This window comes from Rhamphochromis sp. 'chilingali' (genome assembly GCF_963969265.1).
Source record: "Rhamphochromis sp. 'chilingali' genome assembly, chromosome: 17".
Taxonomy (NCBI): domain Eukaryota; kingdom Metazoa; phylum Chordata; class Actinopteri; order Cichliformes; family Cichlidae; genus Rhamphochromis; species Rhamphochromis sp. 'chilingali'.
In genome coordinates this window covers 33,972,837-33,993,353 of record NC_137944.1, presented here as the reverse complement: position 1 = coordinate 33,993,353, position 20,517 = coordinate 33,972,837, and the positions used below count along the sequence as shown (strand labels likewise).

General features: G+C 44.1%; 1 protein-coding gene across 2 annotated transcripts in view; it reads left to right on the top strand.

Moving 5' to 3' along the window:
- Positions 1 to 455: 455 nt before the first annotated feature.
- Positions 456 to 20,517, top strand: part of carmil1 (capping protein regulator and myosin 1 linker 1) — a 30,606-nt gene continuing 10,544 nt past the window's right edge. Inside the window, exons 1-22 of one of the 2 annotated variants that reach the window (XM_080862986.1) lie at positions 456 to 872; positions 6,324 to 6,421; positions 9,813 to 9,863; positions 14,804 to 14,863; positions 15,229 to 15,350; positions 16,078 to 16,175; positions 16,266 to 16,336; positions 16,634 to 16,707; positions 16,994 to 17,069; positions 17,240 to 17,328; positions 17,515 to 17,609; positions 18,162 to 18,248; positions 18,345 to 18,448; positions 18,543 to 18,620; positions 18,711 to 18,787; positions 18,955 to 19,059; positions 19,349 to 19,418; positions 19,538 to 19,619; positions 19,712 to 19,811; positions 19,897 to 19,951; positions 20,051 to 20,223; positions 20,430 to 20,498. In XM_080862986.1, the coding sequence (XP_080719112.1) occupies positions 632 to 872; positions 6,324 to 6,421; positions 9,813 to 9,863; positions 14,804 to 14,863; positions 15,229 to 15,350; positions 16,078 to 16,175; positions 16,266 to 16,336; positions 16,634 to 16,707; positions 16,994 to 17,069; positions 17,240 to 17,328; positions 17,515 to 17,609; positions 18,162 to 18,248; positions 18,345 to 18,448; positions 18,543 to 18,620; positions 18,711 to 18,787; positions 18,955 to 19,059; positions 19,349 to 19,418; positions 19,538 to 19,619; positions 19,712 to 19,811; positions 19,897 to 19,951; positions 20,051 to 20,223; positions 20,430 to 20,498 (2,075 nt within the window). In that variant the 5' untranslated portion in view covers positions 456 to 631. The remainder of the gene's footprint in view (positions 873 to 6,323; positions 6,422 to 9,812; positions 9,864 to 14,803; positions 14,864 to 15,228; positions 15,351 to 16,077; positions 16,176 to 16,265; positions 16,337 to 16,633; positions 16,708 to 16,993; positions 17,070 to 17,239; positions 17,329 to 17,514; positions 17,610 to 18,161; positions 18,249 to 18,344; positions 18,449 to 18,542; positions 18,621 to 18,710; positions 18,788 to 18,954; positions 19,060 to 19,348; positions 19,419 to 19,537; positions 19,620 to 19,711; positions 19,812 to 19,896; positions 19,952 to 20,050; positions 20,224 to 20,429; positions 20,499 to 20,517) is intronic. The other variant, XM_080862985.1, reaches the window with a different exon arrangement.

The window sequence follows — 20,517 nt, the reverse complement described above, 5'->3', positions numbered from 1 at the left end:
GCAGAGCTGCTCGGTATCATCGGCGTATGAATGACTGTGAAGGTAGAAAGCACCTGTGTCGAAAAAGCTCTGAAAAACTATTTGTGTGCACAGGTGAATGAGGCAAGTGTTGTATAACATCAGTCCATTTAACATCTTATGTATGGACTGGTGTCGCCTCTTCACTGCTCAGACTGTAACTGGTGTACCAGTCAGTGCATATACTGGTACGCGGCTGTGTACAGCTCCACTGTTCATGAAAATAAAACTAACAATGTCACTAATATGTGCCATCCTAGAGCAGCTGTACTACCTGTGCAGCCTGAGGGACTTGCAGGTATCGTCTGTCTTTTTATTATTATTATTTCGTTTAGACTGGTGAAGTTAAAGAAAGCGACTGTGCAGCAGCAACTGGACGCCAGGTGTCCCCAGTCTCCCATTTTTCGCAGCAAGGGGAATCCTGCTGGAAAGAAGGGCTGACTGGAGTGTGTGAAGAAGTGCGTCCGCATGAGTTGTTTTCACACACACACGCCACTTTCGGGTACTTTTCAAACTGAAACTACTTTTAATCCATTTTTAAACTCCTCCGGGTTTCCTTCAGCCGCAGTAATGCAGACGTAAAGTCAGAGTGTGTGTAGGCATGTAGGAATGGATGAAGACAGTTGCAATTAGGAAAGCAGGGTGGCGACAGGTAGCCAAAGATAAGGGAAGAAAACGGGACTACACCTTTACCGCATTACTCGCCGCTTCCATCGGTGGAAGTTCCGCACAGCAGCCGCCTTTCTTCTCGGGTCTGCCCGCTTCTCCTGAACTCTCCAGCGGATTCCTCTTAGGTGTTTACTCCGGCACAATCATGTCTGAGGAAACAACGGATTTCCCTAACGAACTGTTCGGTAAGGTTACGATAGCGGGGATTCGTGTTTACGCCAGCTGACCGACGCGTGCGCTGCGCTGTTATTGCCCTCAAAATAAAATAAAAAGTTCGGAGTTCGTCGAACTGTTTTGACGTGGCTCAGCTGGCTCAGACGTCTTTTAGCTGCAATGGTTTAAAGGGAACAGCGCCATGTAAAACTTAACGCATTGATCTGATAGCGGTGACGTTGTGTTTTTACTCGCTTTTGAAATCACTGCGAGTCACTTTGAGACTCTCAGAAGTTACATAGAAGTTGAAGTTTTCTAAATATACGAGTGTTTACTACAATTCTGGGCCAGTGTTTTGGAAAGAATAACGTGATTCAACTGAAGGCAACAAGCTCATATTAAAACACACTAACTTCAGTAAACAACAGCTACACTGTCCTGCTAGTACTGGATCACACTGATTGGGCCTTTTATTAACAGGTGAAATAATCTCTGGTTTTCATTTGTCCATTTCTGTAAAAATAAAAAAAGTCATTTTCATGCCCTGGGGCTTTGGCTGGCTACCTGAGAGTCCCTCCTCTGCTGCCACTTCCTTATCTGAAGTGGGGGAGAGGGGTGTGTCTGTGAAATTCCTTTGGATTGTGGGATATTATCAACACAGACTGCCTGGATGACTGAGTGTCAAAAAAGAAGTGTAAATCACTGCATTTAGCTGGAGAGAGTAGCCTGAACTGAAATAAAACACCTTGCTGATACAGCCAGACAGCTGCAGGTCCATGTGTTTGACCTACATTGACTTCTGCAGGCTGATGTTGGACTGAAGCCACCTGCAACCTATTTTAGAACCAGTGTCTTACTTACTGACAGTTTTAGAGACAGCGGTGGGCCGTGAGGGTGGAGAGGCCGATTAAGGAAAAGCTTGAAAAACCATGAGGTCTTTCTATTTATTAGCTCACCATTAGCAGACTCAGATACTGCGTGATGAAGCTGACTCACTACCCCGTGCTCTCTGTTACGGTGTCTGCAGACCAGTCTCACACTGTATATCTGCGCTGACCGATGAATGGGGCTTTTTGTAGGCAGCCCTGCTGTTGGTTTTAACAGGACGGGCTGACCTGATGCTGCTCATCGTCAGTAATTTAAAACTAGGAGGGGAAAAAAGCTTATCGGCAGCGCTCGTTAGGCCTGACCTTTGTGTGCACAGAGACTGAACTAATGAAAAGTGAGGAGGATCAGATGCTGGGTGATTACATGCCAAAAGCTGTGTGAGAAAGTTCAGCAAGTATACGGACACCCATTCATTTCTTGTCTAATTTTTAAGCAGTCAATTTTACAAATAAATAACTAGAACCCATATGAAAGTAGACAGAGTCCATCTAATACCCCAAAATGCCAGTAGCTCAGCATTTCAGAGCCACATTTATCCCTCAAAAGTTGGTAGAGATTAAAAGCATTGCTGTCAAAGAGAGACTGCCAGACTTTTATTTAAGAAGTGGCCAAAAATACACCAAAAAGTATCAGGTTAGGCAGCTTTGTCTTTATATTCAGGTGTTGTTATACTCCCATTCCCACAGGTTATTTTAAAGAGCTGTACTAGGACATGTTACAGTACAAGTCCTGTTAAAGTGGCAACAAGTCAGCTTGTGGAATCTCTTCACTGCTAGATATTCTATAATCAGCTGGCATTATTGCAAACCAGAAGGGTTTAGGAGCCACAAAGGTCATGTAAAGTTACAGAGCGAGGTCGCTGAGGTGCATAGAGCATAAACGTCACCAGGACTCTGCTGACTCATCAGCATTAACATCAGCACAAAAACTGTGCACCGGGAGCTTCGTGGCATGAGCTTCTACAGCCCAGCCTCCTGTAGGCGTGACGTGCAGAGCCGGCACCTGTGTCCATAGCTTCGATGTCTCTAAATGTGAGCTTGTGCTGTCTTATAACTTCTGGCTGTGTAAAGAAGTCACAACCAACAGTTCAGGTTCAAAGCAGGAACTGTGATTTAAGTCAAAGACAAAACGAGTCTCGAGCCTCTCAAATCATAAATGAGAATCTGGAAGAATTAATTGTATAAAGGATGAAGCCGTCTGCACAGCATTTAATGGACTTTCAGAAAATAGTAAAGACTGAATTTCTGCCAGTGTGAAGTGTAACTGGAGAGTGAGAGCAGACGTTTGTTTAGATTCGGCATGTCGCAGGTTGTTACTCTACACTAATTAGTCTGCTGGGAAGTGGAACGTGTTTTTTATAGAAGCGGGTTGGACATGTGTTTCTGATCAGCCTCCACGCTGCTTCATGCTCTAATGTTTTGATCCTCCTCATGACCTCATTGTGTGTCTGGGTGGAGGACAGCATGAAGGCGGACCCGTGCTTTTTGACTTATTAAGACTCCTGCACACAGCACAGCGCCGCTCGTTTCTCCTCGTCTCACCCTTGTCTTTTACCCGATGCTTCCCTCTCTGCGTTCCAGCTTCTTCACCCTCGTTCTTTCTTCATGTCCCTGGACTTCCACACCAATACTAAAACAACATACAGACTTTACGGGTAAACCATTAACAAACCACTACTGGTTCCATCAGGGAGATCAGATGTGGTACATGCTGTGAGCAAATAAGATGTAAGGCAGTCACACTCGGTAAAACAGCACTGAGAGGGAATAACTAAGGAGTAAAATAAATATTTCTGGTGAAAAGCAAGTCCTTCGAGTTCTTGTATGTTCTGATTACAGGAAGCTCCAAGTTATAATGGATGTGGAAAAGCTTTGACTGGATTTTTCTCCACAGAAGTGCCACCAACCAACGTGCACTGCACATAAATGAAAGGAACCGTTTTTGATCAGCATTAGGTCAGTCAAACTTCTCGGAGAGCGATCTGCTCAGTTAAATAGCAGAGGAGGTTGTTAATGAAATGAACAACTGGTGCACTAGAGGGGCAACGATGAGACATCCCCAAACACGTTCATATTATCACAGCTGGATGCCACTGACGTTTTTCCCTACTTATTTTTTCAGACTGTTTTTCCTGTAGTGTTGCATTTGGTTAGAGTCAGTGTCACTACAGGTAGCATGAGCCGATACCTGGACCCTACAATGTTGCACGGGTAGTCCTGATGCACTGTCCTGAAGGTTTGTCTCAGCACAGTCTCAAGAGCCTGGAGGAAATTCCAGGAGACATGCAGTTACTCCAGAGAGCTGAACAAGGCTGTAGAAGACCCTTAGTCCATCAGGAGGACTTATGAGTGAGCTTGCAGGAACAGTCTGAGCGCTGCCAGAGCTACAAAATGACCTCCATCAGGCTACTGGTGTGAATGTTTCTCACCAAACAATCAGAAACAGGCTTCACCAGGGTGGCCTGAGGGCCTATTGGGGACCCTATGCTCACTATCTGGCACCATAGAGCGCAGTTGGCATTTAGAATACAAGACCAGAATTGGCAGGTCCACCAGTGGTGCCCTGTGCTTCTCACAGGGACACATAGCCCTTTTCAGGCTAGCCAACAGCAGCCTGATTGCCTTCAGGTACTGGGATGTCAGACCCTACACTGGCACACTGGGTCCTGGGTTCCTCCTGGTCCTCGACAGTGCCCGGCCTCATGTGTATGCAGACAGGAACTGCTGACTGGCTTAAATCCATCCTTTCTCAGCACAAACCTCTAGAATCCATCTTGTAATGCTAGTCTAAATTCTAGAAGGCATTCATCGGTCTTACGTACGTATTAGTGACCTCTTTGAGCCGGCCATACAAAATATCATTTGGTGTGATTTGTCCTTCTTTTGGTGCGCATGGCCCGCCCGTCTCCTTCGATGCTGACAAAGCAAGAGATTGATGCTCAGGGAACCGTCCTGCTCCAGCACAGCTGCGTTGGCGACCTCGTCGTTCAGTATTCATAATAGGAAGCAAAGGTGAAAGCTTTCTATGTGATTCCTTTATGTAGACATAGTTGTTTAACAGAGAGCTTCATTTCTAACGTTTCTATTCTCGCTCTTTGTACTGTGGAGAAACTCGATGTTCATCATGAACATCATGCAGCTTCTTAAACAAATGAAATCATTTGCATGATAATCTGGAAGTGATTCCAGTTCAGTGAAGGATGAGTTTCTCGTAAAGAAACGGACACTCTGCATTTACACTCAGCCTGTCGACACTAAACCCTCGTAAATAAAAACACGTTCTAAGTGATTGATTCTTTTTTCTGCGTGCATAAAAAAATGATAGCTACAGGCTGTGAAATGTTTGGTGTTGTGTTCGCGGTGCAGCCTTCCATCACTCATGTTTCCCTCTGCAGCTCATTAACTTTTGTCTGCTCTCTCCTGTAGAGAGACAACAAGATGCAGGTTGACACATAATTTGTGTTTTAGTGATTGCAAACCACAACTCAGTTTGCAGCATAAAGACGTTTTTTTTTTAAAAAAACATTTATTTATTGGTTTTAAACAGTTTTACATGGTGCACCGTGAGCTAAAGAAAAAATAAAAAAACACTAAATAAGCAAACTAAGAACCCCTTTTTAAAAACACTATAATGATCTGGTTAGAAACACATAACTACTTGGGAGAAATGTTACAACTGTCTCGGTTTACTCTGACATTTGGAAATAACAGCTTTCCTCCTGGTAGGGCGGATGCAGGTTTTAAATTTTGGTTCGATCAAGGTATAAGAAAAGTGTCTGATATATTTAGGAATAATACTCTTATGTCTTTTGAACAACTTGGAAGTACTTTTTCTATTCCTGTCAAACATTTTTTTAAATTTCTTCAATTAAGAAATTTTATCTTAACCACACAAGGTGACAGCTTAGAAATCTCCACCTCCTCCTCTCTAGAGAGCACAGTTATAAAGCATCTAAATGGGCGAGGCCGAGTTTCTGCATTGTACAAATTATTTATGGAAAATTCCAAAGAATCAACACAGTCTGTTTTAGAGGCTTGGAGGAAGGATTTGCAAATGAACATATCTGATGATGAGTGGTATAAATCACGCTCCTTGGCCCAGAGTCAGACAATTAATGTGCAATCTCGACTACTTCAATATAAATGGTTAACAAGACAATATATTTCACTGTATATGGGAGTGTCCACATGTGAAAATCTTTTGGGAAAAGGTAATAAATCTGTTGAGTCAAATTATTGGTGATGTGATCCATGTGGACTTAACAGCCTGAAACTCTAACTTGATTTGTGTATCTGTCCTTCCCTTTTGTTATGGTTTGCTTTGTTTTTGTTTCTATTGTTATGTTGTTTCTGTTGTTGTTGTGGTTTTGTTTTTATTTATTTATTTTTACTTTATACGTTTTTTTTTTCTTTTAATTATTTCTTTATGTTTTAAGACCATCTCAGAACACAATTCTTCATTAGTAAACGAGACGTGTTAATCTGACCTGAAAGCATCTGCAGGCCACCAAATCTCCCATCCTCCTATTGTTGTGTAACCTGTGATCCCTCCAGCTGTTCTGGTGTCAATTGTCGTGAGTTTTTGTGTGTTTGTAGAGAGTGTGCGGGAGGCAGTGGGGCGCAGGGTGAAGCTGACCCTGAGGCAGAAAGTCCAGCTGGAGGTCAAAGGTGACAAGGTGGAAAACAGAGTGCTGGTAAGTGACAGCTGTTTAGTGCTTTTTACTGTAACCATGTGTACTCACAGTTGTTGTTAAACTTTTGTTTTTGTGCCCTTTTTGGCATCAGGAATGTTATATGTGATGGGTGGGAAGCAGGAAGTGTCACTGCTCTTAACCCTGGAAAACACAGTAAGCTGAGTGTGTGTGTGTGGGCATGTTGCTGGAGCGGGAAGGTGATGAAGCAGGAAGTGCAGGCTGACGGTTTATCGCCACACGCAGCAGTTTGTATGTCTGTAGGAATTCATCTTCTTCTCGTCTCAATGCTTACTCAGTATTTATTTGAATAGGCAAAATACAAAAGGGTGCTCTCAAATACTCCAGATGTCGTGCGAGGAGCGCTGCACAGGCAGTGTTTTTTAGTTGCCTCGACGCGACTGTAGATTAGCAGCAGCCGGTGACTGATGAAGACCAGCGAGGAAGGATCGGTGCCATTTTTTTGAATGTTTGAGTGTTTATATATCACAACAGAACAACCCGCACCTTTAAAATGAAACTTCTATCAGCAGTCTTGGTTCTGATATTGTGAGGTTTTCTCGTCAGCTCGTGTGCGGTTGTTAAATATTTTGTTTGCAGCAGCAGCAGCTCGTCCGCCGGGAGCTGCTGCTGCTCTGAGTCACGTTGGGAGTGCTTCCTTGTTTGGGTTCAGTTTCTCTGCAGCTCTACAATCTTTAAAAAGTGTAAAAACTGATGCACAGCTTTTCCCCTGTTTTCAAAATGAGCAGCCATTCTGAAACTTTTGTTTTGATTGGCGATGTCGGAGCAAACAAAAGAAGGAATGTTGCTTAAGTTGCTTAATTGCAGGGTGGACGTTGTGAAATGGGCCTCATGGTCGAAGTTGAAGAGGGGCTGGTAGAGCTTGATATCAGAGCTCTGTGGTGCTGCTGTTTCATGCCAGGCTGGAAAGCACCTCCTTATGGACACGGCTTCGTGAGTGGCGACATTGTCGTGCAGAAACAGGAAAGGAAATACCTCAAACGTTTGGCACCAAGTTGAAAGCAAAATATCGTTATGATGAACTTTGTTTTGATTGAACAAGCTGTGCTAAGATGACGGGCTGATATTTACAGTTTAACCACTCAGGGGGTTTTTACCTGCAAGCCTCATTTGTACGAGCGCCGTTTTCCTTTTCTTTGTGTTCTTTTGTGTAGGAATCATGGAAGAATTTCCACACATACTGGGGAAGTCCTGAAATGAGGAAGTGGTGCAGAAATGAGGACTGATTGTTGGAACTTTTTGTTTGGTGATGTTGCTGCAAATATGATGCAGCAAAAGTAAAACTCTTATGAACTGTTGGAAGACGCAGCGCAGGGATAGGTGGGTGTTACCGGGCTATCTGGTTTCACCTAACTGCAGGTTTGTGTGAGTGTGGGAATAAGAACAGACAAATGAGTATCACCACTTCTGCTTAAAGCTCGTCCGCTCAGCTCAGGAAGTGCCTTCAAGCTCAGTTCATTTTTTTACGTCTTTAACACACTTGTGTTTTCCTTTGGCCACATACCACGGCTCTGCAGCTCCTGTCAGGACTTGACTGAAGCAACCCACTCACAGCCACAGGGTGTTGGGACACACACATTCCACAGCTGTATATCAGCAGTTCTACCCTATAGCTATAACTTCTTGAAATGAGCCAGCGTGCTCAGTGTTTCGCGATAAAGCGTCCTGCTGGGTTTCTTTTCATTTGTGGAAATTAAAGTAAAAAACACATTTTTCTCCTGAACTCCAACCCAGTGAACATGAATGTGTGTCTGCGTCCTGCATGTCAACACCAGGAATGAGTTTGTTTGTGAAGATGTGGGTCTGTAGTTTACCTTTGTGAAACCACTACAGCTGAGCGTTCACACTGTCGATGTCTTTTGCACCCACTTCAATCGTCACTGACTCCAAACTATGAAGGAAACGTGTCTGAGCTGACACACAAAAGCTACAGATTATAATTTTATCTATTTGTAATATTTGGGTCTCAGGACTGAGTGCTGGTGACCACCTAAATGTGCCCTCCATATCCACACGACACCAGTTTGTGTGCAGATTATTTTATTTGTTACAACTAAAAATTGATCATTTCATCTCAATTAATAGATTTTTTAAAATATTTTTTGTGCCTTTCGCACAAAAGGCAGCGTTTGAACATGAATATCTTAAAGACTGTTAAAGATAAAAGCTCAGGATGAACCTGCAGGCTTCGACAGCACTTTGATGCACTCTGGTTCAGACGCTTTGCATCTGATTTCTCTTCCCTAGTCTGCTTACGTGGACTTACTCACCTGCTCACTGCAGCTCGTCTGCAGAACGACCTGAAACAGGCCCGCCCCTCGGTCCATCGTCTGAGACAGTCGTATCTTCTTGGCTCGCCTCTGGCATTAGCAGATGTAACCTGGAGTGACCTCACTAAACTGTAGGCGCCACAGCTGGCTCGGCCTCCTGTGGCGTACAGCTCGCTTTCACTGCCCCACTTTGTTTCCTATAAAATCGTTGCAGTGAAAGTGTGATTACAAGGACCATTTACATCCCCACCATTTCACACCATAATTCATCAAACATCTCAAAAATAAGTCACTAATTTTGTCTGTAGGAGTCTGGCTAAGGCCGAGCAAGCAGCCATAATGCGCACTTGCTCCCCGCCAGGATTGAGGTTCAACACGTGGTGAAAGATAATGTGTATTATTATCCCACTGGGCTAAAAACCTCTCCAGAAGCCGGCGCTGCTGCCAGCTTCTCTGCGAGGGAGAATACACAAAGCTGTTGGGACCAAAGGCCCAGAGGGACTGCTGCTCACGTTTAGACTGAAAATGACTAAATTTCCTTTATTCTATTTATTTAGTTTTTCATGTGTAACATCATCAACGCCACAATTACAGTTTCTAAATTGCTCTTCCAACCGCAGGGAGTCCATTTGAATTCTTTTTCATTTTTTCTTCTTGTCGTTATTATCATTGTTATTATTATTATTATTGATGCATGAAAACCCTTTTTTGCCTGTTTTATTTAAGGGTGATTTCTTGTTGGGCGCTGATTGTACTCCATGACAGACAGCTGGAAACTCAGTGGCCAAGCTGTTCTTTGGGTGGATGCGTACACTGTAGTGTAGATGAGTCCACGTGGTCGCTAAAGCAGGCGGGCGCACAGATGTCCTCGCTGTCCACAGTCAGACCCCAGGATTTAGGTTGAACAGTTGCTGGCTGTGTGGTAGATGACTGTAGAGCGTGTAGAATAACCGTATGGATGTGTGGTTAAATGTGTAGTCCAAAGCACTGAGCGTTCATTCATTTAAAAAGAAAAGTCTTCCACATGTTTTCATTCATGTCAGAAAGCAAAAACTCAGTTTCTTCATCCTCATCTGTTGACCGTTGTCTGTCTTTGTCCTCAGGCTTTGGCTTCACATCGAGCCTTTCTGCTCACAGCACGAGTCCCCTCTAAGGTTAGTGACCCCGTTCATCTCACACTTTTTATTTCAATCTTTGTCTTTGTGTTTTGTGCTAAGTCGCAGTCTTTAACACGCTTGTACCGGCTGAATGTCAGCCCGTTGGATCGGCCACTGTCACAGAGAGCGTTTTGACTGGAGGGCAGCCTCGCCCCGAGCGTGACTACAGACTGTATTAATCTGTATTTCATCACAAAGTACAGCTATGTTTCCTATTAGTCAGACATTACCTCCAAACACACCTTTGTTTTTGGGCACTTGGCTGTGTGTTAACAGGATGTGTTTAACTATTATACTCTGGGGTGTTTTGATCACATGATTTGCCGGGCTTCCATGTTTGCTAATTATCCTCCTCTTCATCCCGGACAGCTCCAGCACAGGTTAACATTCAGAAAAGTCCCCTGCATAAACACTATGGTTCCCTGATAAAACACATTACCTTTCATGCATGTGCTCATGGTTTTTATTGGTCATATTGAACGTTACAAACCCACATTTTTTCTTGATTTCTCCGTATGTCTGAATTGTCGCGTCTCTTCTCCCCGTTCGCTCGCTGTTTCCTGCATGTGCCTCTCTACACAGTTGAGCAGATCTCAGCACCATATGGAGACATTTGATAGTTTTACCCACAATGCAGCTGTGAGAAATCAGCCTGTGGGAAAGAAAAACAGTGACAGGAAGAAAAGTTCAACCTAGAGGGCGAGAGGCAGGAACGGAGAGGAAAAACATTCTGGAAAGAGCAGAAAAGTAAAGATTGAACTATTTTCTTGAACTCTTCAGACTGAGAAAGATACGAAGGATCGTGAAATGTTTACGCTGCTTTATTTTTAGGCTGCCTGGGCACGATACGGAAGAGCAAACGTGACGTAAAACTAAGGAAAACCCCCCGTACTCTATCCCAAAACCCATTTTCAGCTGAATCCTGAATCTTTGTGTTTCCTCGTTTTAAGTTTAATAAACTGTTTTTAGAACTTCCGGCTCATCACAGTTCTGTATAATTAAAAAAGAGAAGTAGCTCTGTGGTTAAACACAGTTTCCACGATGCTTCCTTTTTGGTAGCATCTATTTTCATTGCTCCCTGGTGACTCTCGAGGGTTTTTTTTTTCTTTTTTGGGGGCTTCTTAGCAATGAGTGTGTGAACCAGGCCAGACAGAGACATAAAGTCTGATTCAAAGTGAAACTGAGTCCTGGGACTTTGCTCAAACTAAAACTAAATGGCTGTTTGGCTCCAGAATGTCAAACACAGAATCGTGACCCCAGAAACGATGTATATGTTGGAAATATGGCACATAATCATGGAAATCTCAGTCATATACGGTGTATAGAGGAAGATATAAGACGAACACAGATGAACAGATCCCTGCTAATCAGTGCAAACTGACAAAGTAATAAAGTAATCACATTTTCCTCGCGTCTCGGTAATGTCACCATATTATTTGTCAGATAATTTCATTAATGCAAACACCAGCACCGTTAACGAGAAGCATTAATTCATCAGCACTTTTGTTTACATGTGTTTTTTATAAGAAATCAGAACAAAATAACTGAATAGACTGATTAAGTTTGTCTCTGTATTTTTGTTTAAGAGGATTTCATTGCTACCACAGTACAAACACAGTGGAGAGGTCCACTTTAGTGCCTCGGTGGAGCTTTGAGCCTCAGCTGTATCCCAGCTGATGAGCTGCTGTGAAGTCGGACAGTCTGCGAGGATGGACTCGCCTCTGGAGCCAGCTTTAAGGGGGCGTCAGAGGAAGTGTTCTGGCTCTGTGATTTTGGATCTGTGTTGCCAGTTGACATTAATAGTTGCGTCATCACTATTGTTTTATTTAAGGTTGTTTTACGTTGTGCAATCGTTGCTGTCGGGGATTCCCTTATGACGGGATAATTGTTTTGTCTAAGCAAATGTTGTCTTTGATTATCAAATGACTGAAATAAGACTTTGTAGTTCAATGAGTTTAAAGCAGGCACTTTGTTAGCCGAGCGACTTTATTGGAAGCCACAGTAGAGGCCCCGTGTTTAAAATGAGTAAATTATGACTGAAGTTACGTATCACGCCTGTAAAAATCAGAGCAGAGTTTAACTTATTTGAAGTTTCTTTAATCAAAGTTTGGACCTGTGGAGGACCGACTGTGCTTTTGTTTGTCCGGGTTAATCCAGTTACCCGACTGAACAGAGCTCCTCAGATCAAAGTTGTCGGTCTTTTCGTGAGACATTTAAAACCTTCCTTGTTTTAAAAACACGTTATGATGATGAGTTGCGATGTTCAGAAACACGAGTGAACCTTACAGGCTGCAACGTGTTTCAGCTCCGCCAGCTGACCCCTGATCTGTTGTTCCACAGTGGGCCAGCGGTTTTTCTAACTGTGTAGGAAGAGAGTGGAACAGAGGGCGGTTTGTTCCTCGGTGTGTACTGTCCCAGCCCAGAGAGGCAGCGGGGAGGGGGGGGAGACAATGGAGGAATTTAACAGCTGGTGAGGAGGGCAGGGAGGGGGCACGGCTCGCCCTCTCGCTCTGCTTTTCGCTTCGTTTCTTATTGATTTCTTCTACTCGGGCAAAGTCCAAACCGTCCTCTCTTCCACCCTCCTCCCCCTCTCGCTCTGCATCGCGCCTCTTCATCGTCTGTCAGCTCTCCGGTCACTCCATCTCTTTCGCTTTCTTTTTCCGCCTCCCCCCTTTGCCCCCGCCATCGTTGTTGTGCTTCTCCCTCTTTTCCTCAGTCACACTTGTTCTTTTTGGCAGCGACCGCACATTATTTTTACTCTCTCTCTGGATTCAAAGGGAAGCGAGTGTGAGGCTCTGCTCCAGACATTTGTTCTGCAGACTATTTGTAGCCTGTGTTTTTTACATTCCTGTAGTCTCGCTGATTTTACTTCTTGCTCCTCTCTTCAGGGTTTGTTCAGTAGCAATAATAACCCGCCTCGTATCGGCACTGCACACTCTGTCCATCATGGAAAAGCATTTAAGAAATTCCTCCCTGGAGAATTGTTGATAGTGTAAATGAAATATAGTCCAGATGATTGGGTTGATTGAACGTTCTTGCGGCACAGCGAACTGTCTCTGTTGCTCAACCACGAAACAAGTTGGCGCTTGAGAAGTTATTCTCAGTCCATCTAAAAACAAATACGCACTCATCAAGGTAACACTTGTTCTGCTCCATGACTGAAAGTATGTGGACCCTCAACATTTCAGCCACATGTGATAGTTTAACGATGATGTTTCATTCTTTCCACCAGATGTTGCCTCGCTTGGCTCACATCAGCATTGCTAACAGTGAAGTTGGCTGATAAGATCTGCCTCGCAGTCGGCCTTCGGTCCTAAATGTGAAGGTCAGGTTCAAACAATGAGCACAAGTGGTGTTCTTAGAGCGGTAGAGATGTGCACCTCTGGCTGCCGTCATGTCCACATCCACGAGAGTGAGCCTCTCATCACCAGTCGTTGCACGCCTCCTGTTTCCTGGTGCAGTTCAGGAGAAAGAAATTAGTTTTCTGTCTGAATTTTTTAGGTAATAATAATACGTTTTATTTATAGGCGCCTTTCAGACCCTCGAGGTCACCTTACAATAACACGAGAACAATAGCAGCAATAAAATATGATAAACATGGCAAAATAAGATTTAGACATAAGGTAAAAAAACAAAACACAAGCATAAAAGTATATAAGTCACGATTTCTGGAAAGAAACTTTGCTGCTGAGTTTTTCAGTATGTTTCGATGCTTTGAGGCGAGTGCAAGGATCCCTGCAACAAATATGCAAAGGAAAAAACTGGGCAGCTCAAACCAAACCTCTCCCTGTACATCCTGTTACCTTCACATCTGCCCAGTTCAGTTGTTCAGACATACAGCTGTTGGCTCAAAAATGTAGATCAAATGTTGTGTGTGCGTGTGTGTGTGTGTGTGTGCGTGTGTGTGTGCGTGCGTGCGTGTGTGTGTGCATGTGCGTGTGTGTGTGTGCTCTCCTTCACAGACTTCAGCTTGTCCAGAATGCTGTGGCTCGCCTCCTGACTGGCACTAGAAAGCATGCCTCTATCACCCCAGTTCTTATTGATTTGCATTGGTTACCCATAAAATATTGTATTGAATTTAAAATATTGTTGCTCACCTTTAAAATTATAAATAATTTAGCCCCTCGTTATCTTGTCGATCTTCTTAGTCTAGATGTCCCTGGACGAGCCCTCGGGTCTTCAGCCCAATTACTCCTGGCTCAGCCTAGATCTAGACTTAAATCTAGGGGTGACCGTGCTTTTGCCCTGGTTGCACCGAATCTGTGGAACAACCTTCCTATCGCTATCTGTGCGTCAGACTCCGTTTTATCTTTTAAATCCCGTTTAAAAACTCATTTATTCAACATAGCTTTTCCATCTCGTTAGCGTCCCTGTTTTATATTTGGTTCAATTTTTTATCTATGTACTTTATCTTTTAGCTATATCTGTTCTTAGTAACTTTGTTCTTATATCCCCTTTTATTGCTGTATAATTAGTGCCCTTAACCTGATGACATATGTGGTACTTTGTTAATAGTCTTTTATTTAATCATGTCTTAATTTTCCTGTTTTTATTGTAAAGCACTTTGGGTTACCGCTGGTCTTTTAAACGTGCTATACAAATAAAGTTGTATTGTATTGTGTGTGTCCGTGTGTGCAGCACCTGAAATCCCTTCATCCAGCTAATGGCAGATTGTGTTTTCACTGTGTGTGAGGGGTAAACGTTTCCTGGGAAGAGCCCGAGTTTCTCATGCTGAAGGAGGAGGGACTGTAATCACTTCGCTTTGTTTTCCGTTGTAAATGTTCACATTGTGGGAAGAAAAAGCTCCTTTGTGATTGATGAAAAGTAGAAAAACACTTCTGGCTGTTTTTTCTCAGCCTGCTGCCCTTTCAGTGGCTCTTTGATCAGATGTGGAAATACAAGATTACGTTGACGGCGTCTCTTCTGAACCCTTTCAGGTTGAACAGTCCTTCAGCTATCTGGAAATCCAGGGAATCCAAAGCAACAAGCCCACACAGGTACAAACAACATTATTGAGCTTTTCATTCATTACATCGCAGCACACATGACAACATCTGGACTACATGCACATGTGTCTCATGTAAAACATTGACAGCTTTTCCTCATGAAGCTAAAGCAGGCTTGACTCGTGTCGAGAACTCTGACGCTGTCCTCTTGTCCACTGTGTGTCCTTCTGCATCATGTTGGTCTTTTAAACTGGAGAAGTGAAAAAGGCCTCCAGCTCTGCATTAACTCACTCACCTGAATCAGCCTCCTCAGGCTTTCAGGGGAAAACCAATCATCATCATCACGGGGTGTCTGCGTTTCTTCACATCCGTGTTTCCTTCATGTCCGATTCCTTTGTGTGTGTCGCCCCCTGCAGCTGGTGTTGGAGCATGAGCACGGCTCGTGGAGCCTCCGGCTGGGCTCTGCAGAGGAAGTGGACAAGGTGATCGCTCACATTGGCAGCTGTCTGCACCGGATCTGCCCGGCAGGCGTACCGGTGTAGGTACCACACAGCCAGCAGCCGCTGGCACTGTTAGACAGAACCAGAACCTGACAGAGGGTTGGAAAGACCCTTTAAGTGTGAAATAAAGTTTTCAGATCACTGTCATGACTGATACACGTGTCGGCCTCATTATTCGTCTCTTTGACCATGTTTAATCTGAACGTGTGTGAGAATCAAGAGCCTGAGCAGGTCCAAATTGTGCAGATCTTAAGTTTAAGGTCATCTTCTTATGCACCTCTGAAGCATTTTTAGCACGGCTGTTAGTTTTAGATCCCACAGTGGATCTTTGCAGTGTGTGCAAATCCTCTACAGCAATCCTTCAACGTGGTTTCATTTTCAGGATGTTACAGAAAGTCTCTGTGATGATGGTCGCATCCATGGTGACCACTTCATGTTCACAGTAATTCAGCAGTTCATAGAAATCAGACGTTTGTGGCCTTTGCACCCAGATGAAACCAAATGTATGTTTTCAGTCTAGTTGACTGCTAAACAAATCTCGTCATTAGTTATGAAAATGTGAGTTTAGTCCTCGTTTCTTTTTATTAGCTAATAAAGTCGAGCTTGTCTTTTTTCTTGTTTCCTGTCTTTAGTTTCAGTTGTTGCTTTGGGAGTTTTGTGAAGCTTTTGAAATGATTTTTAAGAAGTGTGGAAATGAATATGAAATGATCCTGTTTTGTTGTCCTGCTTTCTCCTCTTTTGTCCCTTCCTCTCTCTGTAAGGAAGGAAGATGATGAGGAAGTTAAACTTGAATCCCCCGGACAGGCTGGCAGCCCTGCAGGCCATCTGGGACGAGCAGGCGTCAGCTGACCTGGGACCGTGCGGTACATCATCATCACTCACTTCCCAGTTACACCAATTCACATGTTTAAAGTGTCTGTGCTTATTCGCTGCTGTCATGTGATTCTTTGCAGGCGGCTTCTCCCATCAGTACTGGTGTGTGTGTGATTACCTCCGCCAGCCGTACAGAGAGGAAGTCCAGTGGGTCGGTGCTGCTCGCTGGAATCATTACTCTTTTTAATCTGATGAACTTTGTTTCCTCTCTTTCGTCTGTAGTCATCAGCTTCTTTTCTTATCTGCCGCTTTCTGTTTTTCACTGATACCTTTTCCATCTTTTTTTCTTCGCCTGCTTCTCTCCAGATGTTTTTACTGTGATGTCACAGCCATGTTGAAGCAATAACTCAGATTCTTGTCACATCTGCTGGAGCTGCGTGTTTCTGCTCTTTTTTTAAGTTTGTGGTTTCTTTCCTCTCAGCCTCACGTCTTTTCTTGTTGTCACCAGGATGTGGACACCATCTATCTCACTCAGGACACCAAAGAGCTCAACCTGCAGGACTTTGTTCATCTGGACAACAAGTACTGAAACCACTCAACACCTCATTATGTATCGAGAGTGACTTTGAATATGGGGGGACCAGTTTGATCTTCATTTTTTATGTGCAGTATCAACGCATTTAGTTACAGATTCAGCTGTTTTGTTGTTGACGCTTCAAAAGGACTCTTGGCATCACATTTTTCATTGTGCTGGGTGAATGAGGTGTAAACTTTCAGGTCAACGTCAGCAGCAGTGTTTGATGTCCTTTTTTCTGTGTCACTGTGTGGAATAAGTGAAGGTAATGAAGGCACATTTTTGTCCTTTCAGGGATTTGATTCCAATCATTACAGTTCTGGAGTACAACCAGTGGTTCACTAAGCTCTCCACCAAAGACTACAAACTGGTAACATCCTGCACAAATCCCGCTTTACCTGTGACATAAAACATCCACACATGGCCTCCTGTGTTTTTATCATAATGTTAAAAATCCTTCGCTATATAATAAAAATTCTTTATTTATTTTTATGTGACTGGGATTCAGTTTAAGACCCGAGTCTGTTTTGTCTGTTTCAGCCGACAGATGTGTGCGACCAGATTTTGAGAGTGGTGGCTCGATCGAGCCGGCTGGAGGAGCTGGTGCTGGACAATGCTGGGCTCAAAAGGTCAGAGGTCAAATAAGAGAGCCAGGCACATGTGATTTGTGCTCATTTTCCGTTCTTCCATATTCTCCACATTTGTCAGTAAAGAATAAAAAGAGACCCCGACTGACCGATCTGCATTGTTGTTGCTCGTGTTGAGACTCTGTTAACAAAATCTTGCTAAGCCTGCTCGCTCTTCTTCTCCTGCAGTGATTTTGCTCAGAAACTGGCCGGCGCTTTGGCACACAACCCCGCCTCCACACTTCAAACACTCAATCTGAGCAACAACTCGCTGGAGGACAAAGGTTAAAAAATGTGTACACACACAGACACACACACACTACAGGCCGTAACGTATCAGCATGCCCTTAAACATCCCAGGAATACAAAAGAGGCGATGTTCTCGTAGAGCATTACTTCATTTGTTATTGTCCCGGATGAGAACTGGCATTAATTTCACTTCTCATTATGTTTAATTTTTTTTCATCTGTTAAACATTTGTTCAGAGTTCTGTTAGCAGTCTCCCTACGGGGCTTCCAGCTGCAGTCAGGCGCCCTCTGGTGGTCATTTCTTTAGCACTTTAAAGTCTAACGCACAGGTGTCGAACTCCAGGCCTCGAGGGCCGGTGTCCTGCAGGTTTTAGATGTGTCCTTGCTGCAACACAGCTGATTCAAATGACTAAATTACCTCCTCAACATGTCTTGACGTTCTCCAGAGGCCTGGTAATGAACTGATCATTTGATTCAGGTGTGTTGACCCAGGGTGAGATCTAAAACCTGCAGGGCACCGGCCCTCGAGGCCTGGAGTTGGACATCCCTGGTCTAACGACTTCAAATACTGATGTTTGTTTCCTGCAGGTGTTGCAGCTCTGAGCGCTCAGTTTGCCAAACTGCCCATGGGTCTAAAGCACGTGAACCTCTCCAGGACTTCCATGTCTCCTAAAGGTGAACAAACACAGGGACACTGAGAAGACGTCCTATTTTGTGAATTCTTACCTTTTTTTTTTTTTTTTAAGTGTGCGTTGTTGTCATCATTTTCAGGCGTAAACAGCCTCTGTCAGGCTCTCTGCGCCAACCCGATTGTGGCCTCCACCCTCACACACCTCGATCTGTCGGGAAACTCCCTCCGAGGGGACGACCTCCCGGTATGCAGTCATCCTCGCCACCGCATCTCGTATCAAACGCCAGGCTGGGCAACACTCGAGCTACAGTCACAGTTTGTGTTTTTTGTCTTCACAGAACCTTCACAGCTTCCTGAGTCACTCAAACGTCCTGGAAACCCTCGATCTGTCCAATAGCGACTGCTGTCTGGAGCAGGTCGGAACAACTTTAAAACTAAAAAGTCGGGTTCTGTGGTTCCATCGCGTTCTGATTATGTTTTTCTTCATCGTTTGTTATTGTGCTTAGGTGTGTTCGTCCCTGCTCAGAGGATCTTTGAAGCACCTTTCTGTCCTCAACATGTCAAAAACAGTCTTTTCTCACAGGTCAGATGTTAATAATGATGCACCTTAGTGTGATGTCTCTGCAGATATCCAATCTGATCACAAATGATGCATTCATTTCTCTTTTGATTTCTCCTTCAGCAAATCTTATCCAACAGTTGTTTTGTCACTTGACATTTATCGATGTGTTGATGCACGTGTCCTCACAGGAAGTGTAAAGATATCCCTCCGTCCTTTAAGCAGTTCTTCAGCTCTGCTCAGGCTCTGACGTCCGTCAGTCTGTCAGGAACCAAGCTGCCTCTGGAGGCTCTGAAGTAAGACTGTGATTTAAACGACACATATTCTGTACACGTTTCACATGAAAGCAAATTCGTCTCTGAAGCGGTTTGACGCTGAAGTAAGTGCTTCAGTCGCTTTGGTCATGTTTGAGCGTAACAGGTCTCCTGTTAGTGTTTTCAGTATAACGTTTAGCTGATTTCTGGAAACCTCAGGGATGTGTTGCTGTTCACACAGAGACAGATGTTAATAAAAGGAAGGATAACCTGGAAAAAGTGACACTGATGTCTGTAAGTCACACTCGCTGATTCATTTGTGTCTCTGCAGATCTTTGCTGTTGGGACTCGGCTGCAACCCGAACCTCAGCGACGTGTCTCTGGACCTCAGCTGCTGTGAGGTAAGACTGCAGCACGCTGCGTGAGTGTGGAGACTACATGTTGTTGTGATTTGTTCTACACAGATAAAGTAAACTGGAAGTATTGGAAAAGTGTTTACAGCGACTGTCTTCTGCTCCAGCTGCGTTCTGGAGGCTCCCAGATCCTGGAGGGTTGTATTGCTGAGATTCCCAACATTACCAGTCTGGATATTTCTGACAATGGTGTGGAAATTTTACTTTTAGTATTAAAGCTGCTCCTGTACTTGCTTTGACTGTGATCTTGGTTCATTCATGTTCCGTGCTGCCTCACGCAGGCCTGGATATGGATCTGACCACCCTGCTCGTGTGGCTGGCCAAGAACCGCTCCATCAGGCATCTTTCACTGGGCAAAAACTTTAACAACATCAAGACCAAGTGGGTGACAGACAAGCCACAAACATGGGTTTGCACTCTTTGTTTCACTGCGGCACAATTACTCACCTGGTAACGTTTCCCACAGGAATGTGGCTCAGGTCCTGGACAATCTGGTTCATATGATTCAAGAAGAGGAATCCGTAAGAAACTTTAAACACTAAATTCGTGTTTAAGGCTTTAAATTCATCCTGTTTTGATTTTAAACACTCAAAATGTGTCCGTTGCGTCCCCGTTTGCAGCCGCTGACCTCGCTGTCCCTGGCTGATTCCAAACTCAAGGCCGACCTCTCCATCGTCCTCAACGCTCTGGGCAGCAACACCTCTCTGACCAAACTGGACATCAGTGGAAACTCCATGGGAGACATGGGGGCTAAGATTCTGGCCAAAGCCCTGCAGATCAACACTAAGCTCAGGTGAGCTCAGGTGTTTCATCTTTAACTCGTGTTGTGGTGAACATCAAGAAGTTGAAGAGGATTTTAATGTCCTACAGCGATGAGCGTGGGAATCTCAAAAACATCCTGACAATCTTTTCATTTCTAAAAGTTTCTCATAGAGGATACTAAAAGAGTTATTTTCCTTTTTTGGCTGATTAGTTTTTATATTTGTTTTGTATCTGCAGGACGTTAGTGTGGGACAGGAACAACCTGAGCCCGCAGGGGCTGCAGGATGTCGCTGCCGCTTTGGAGAAGTGAGTGTCCAGGAAGGCA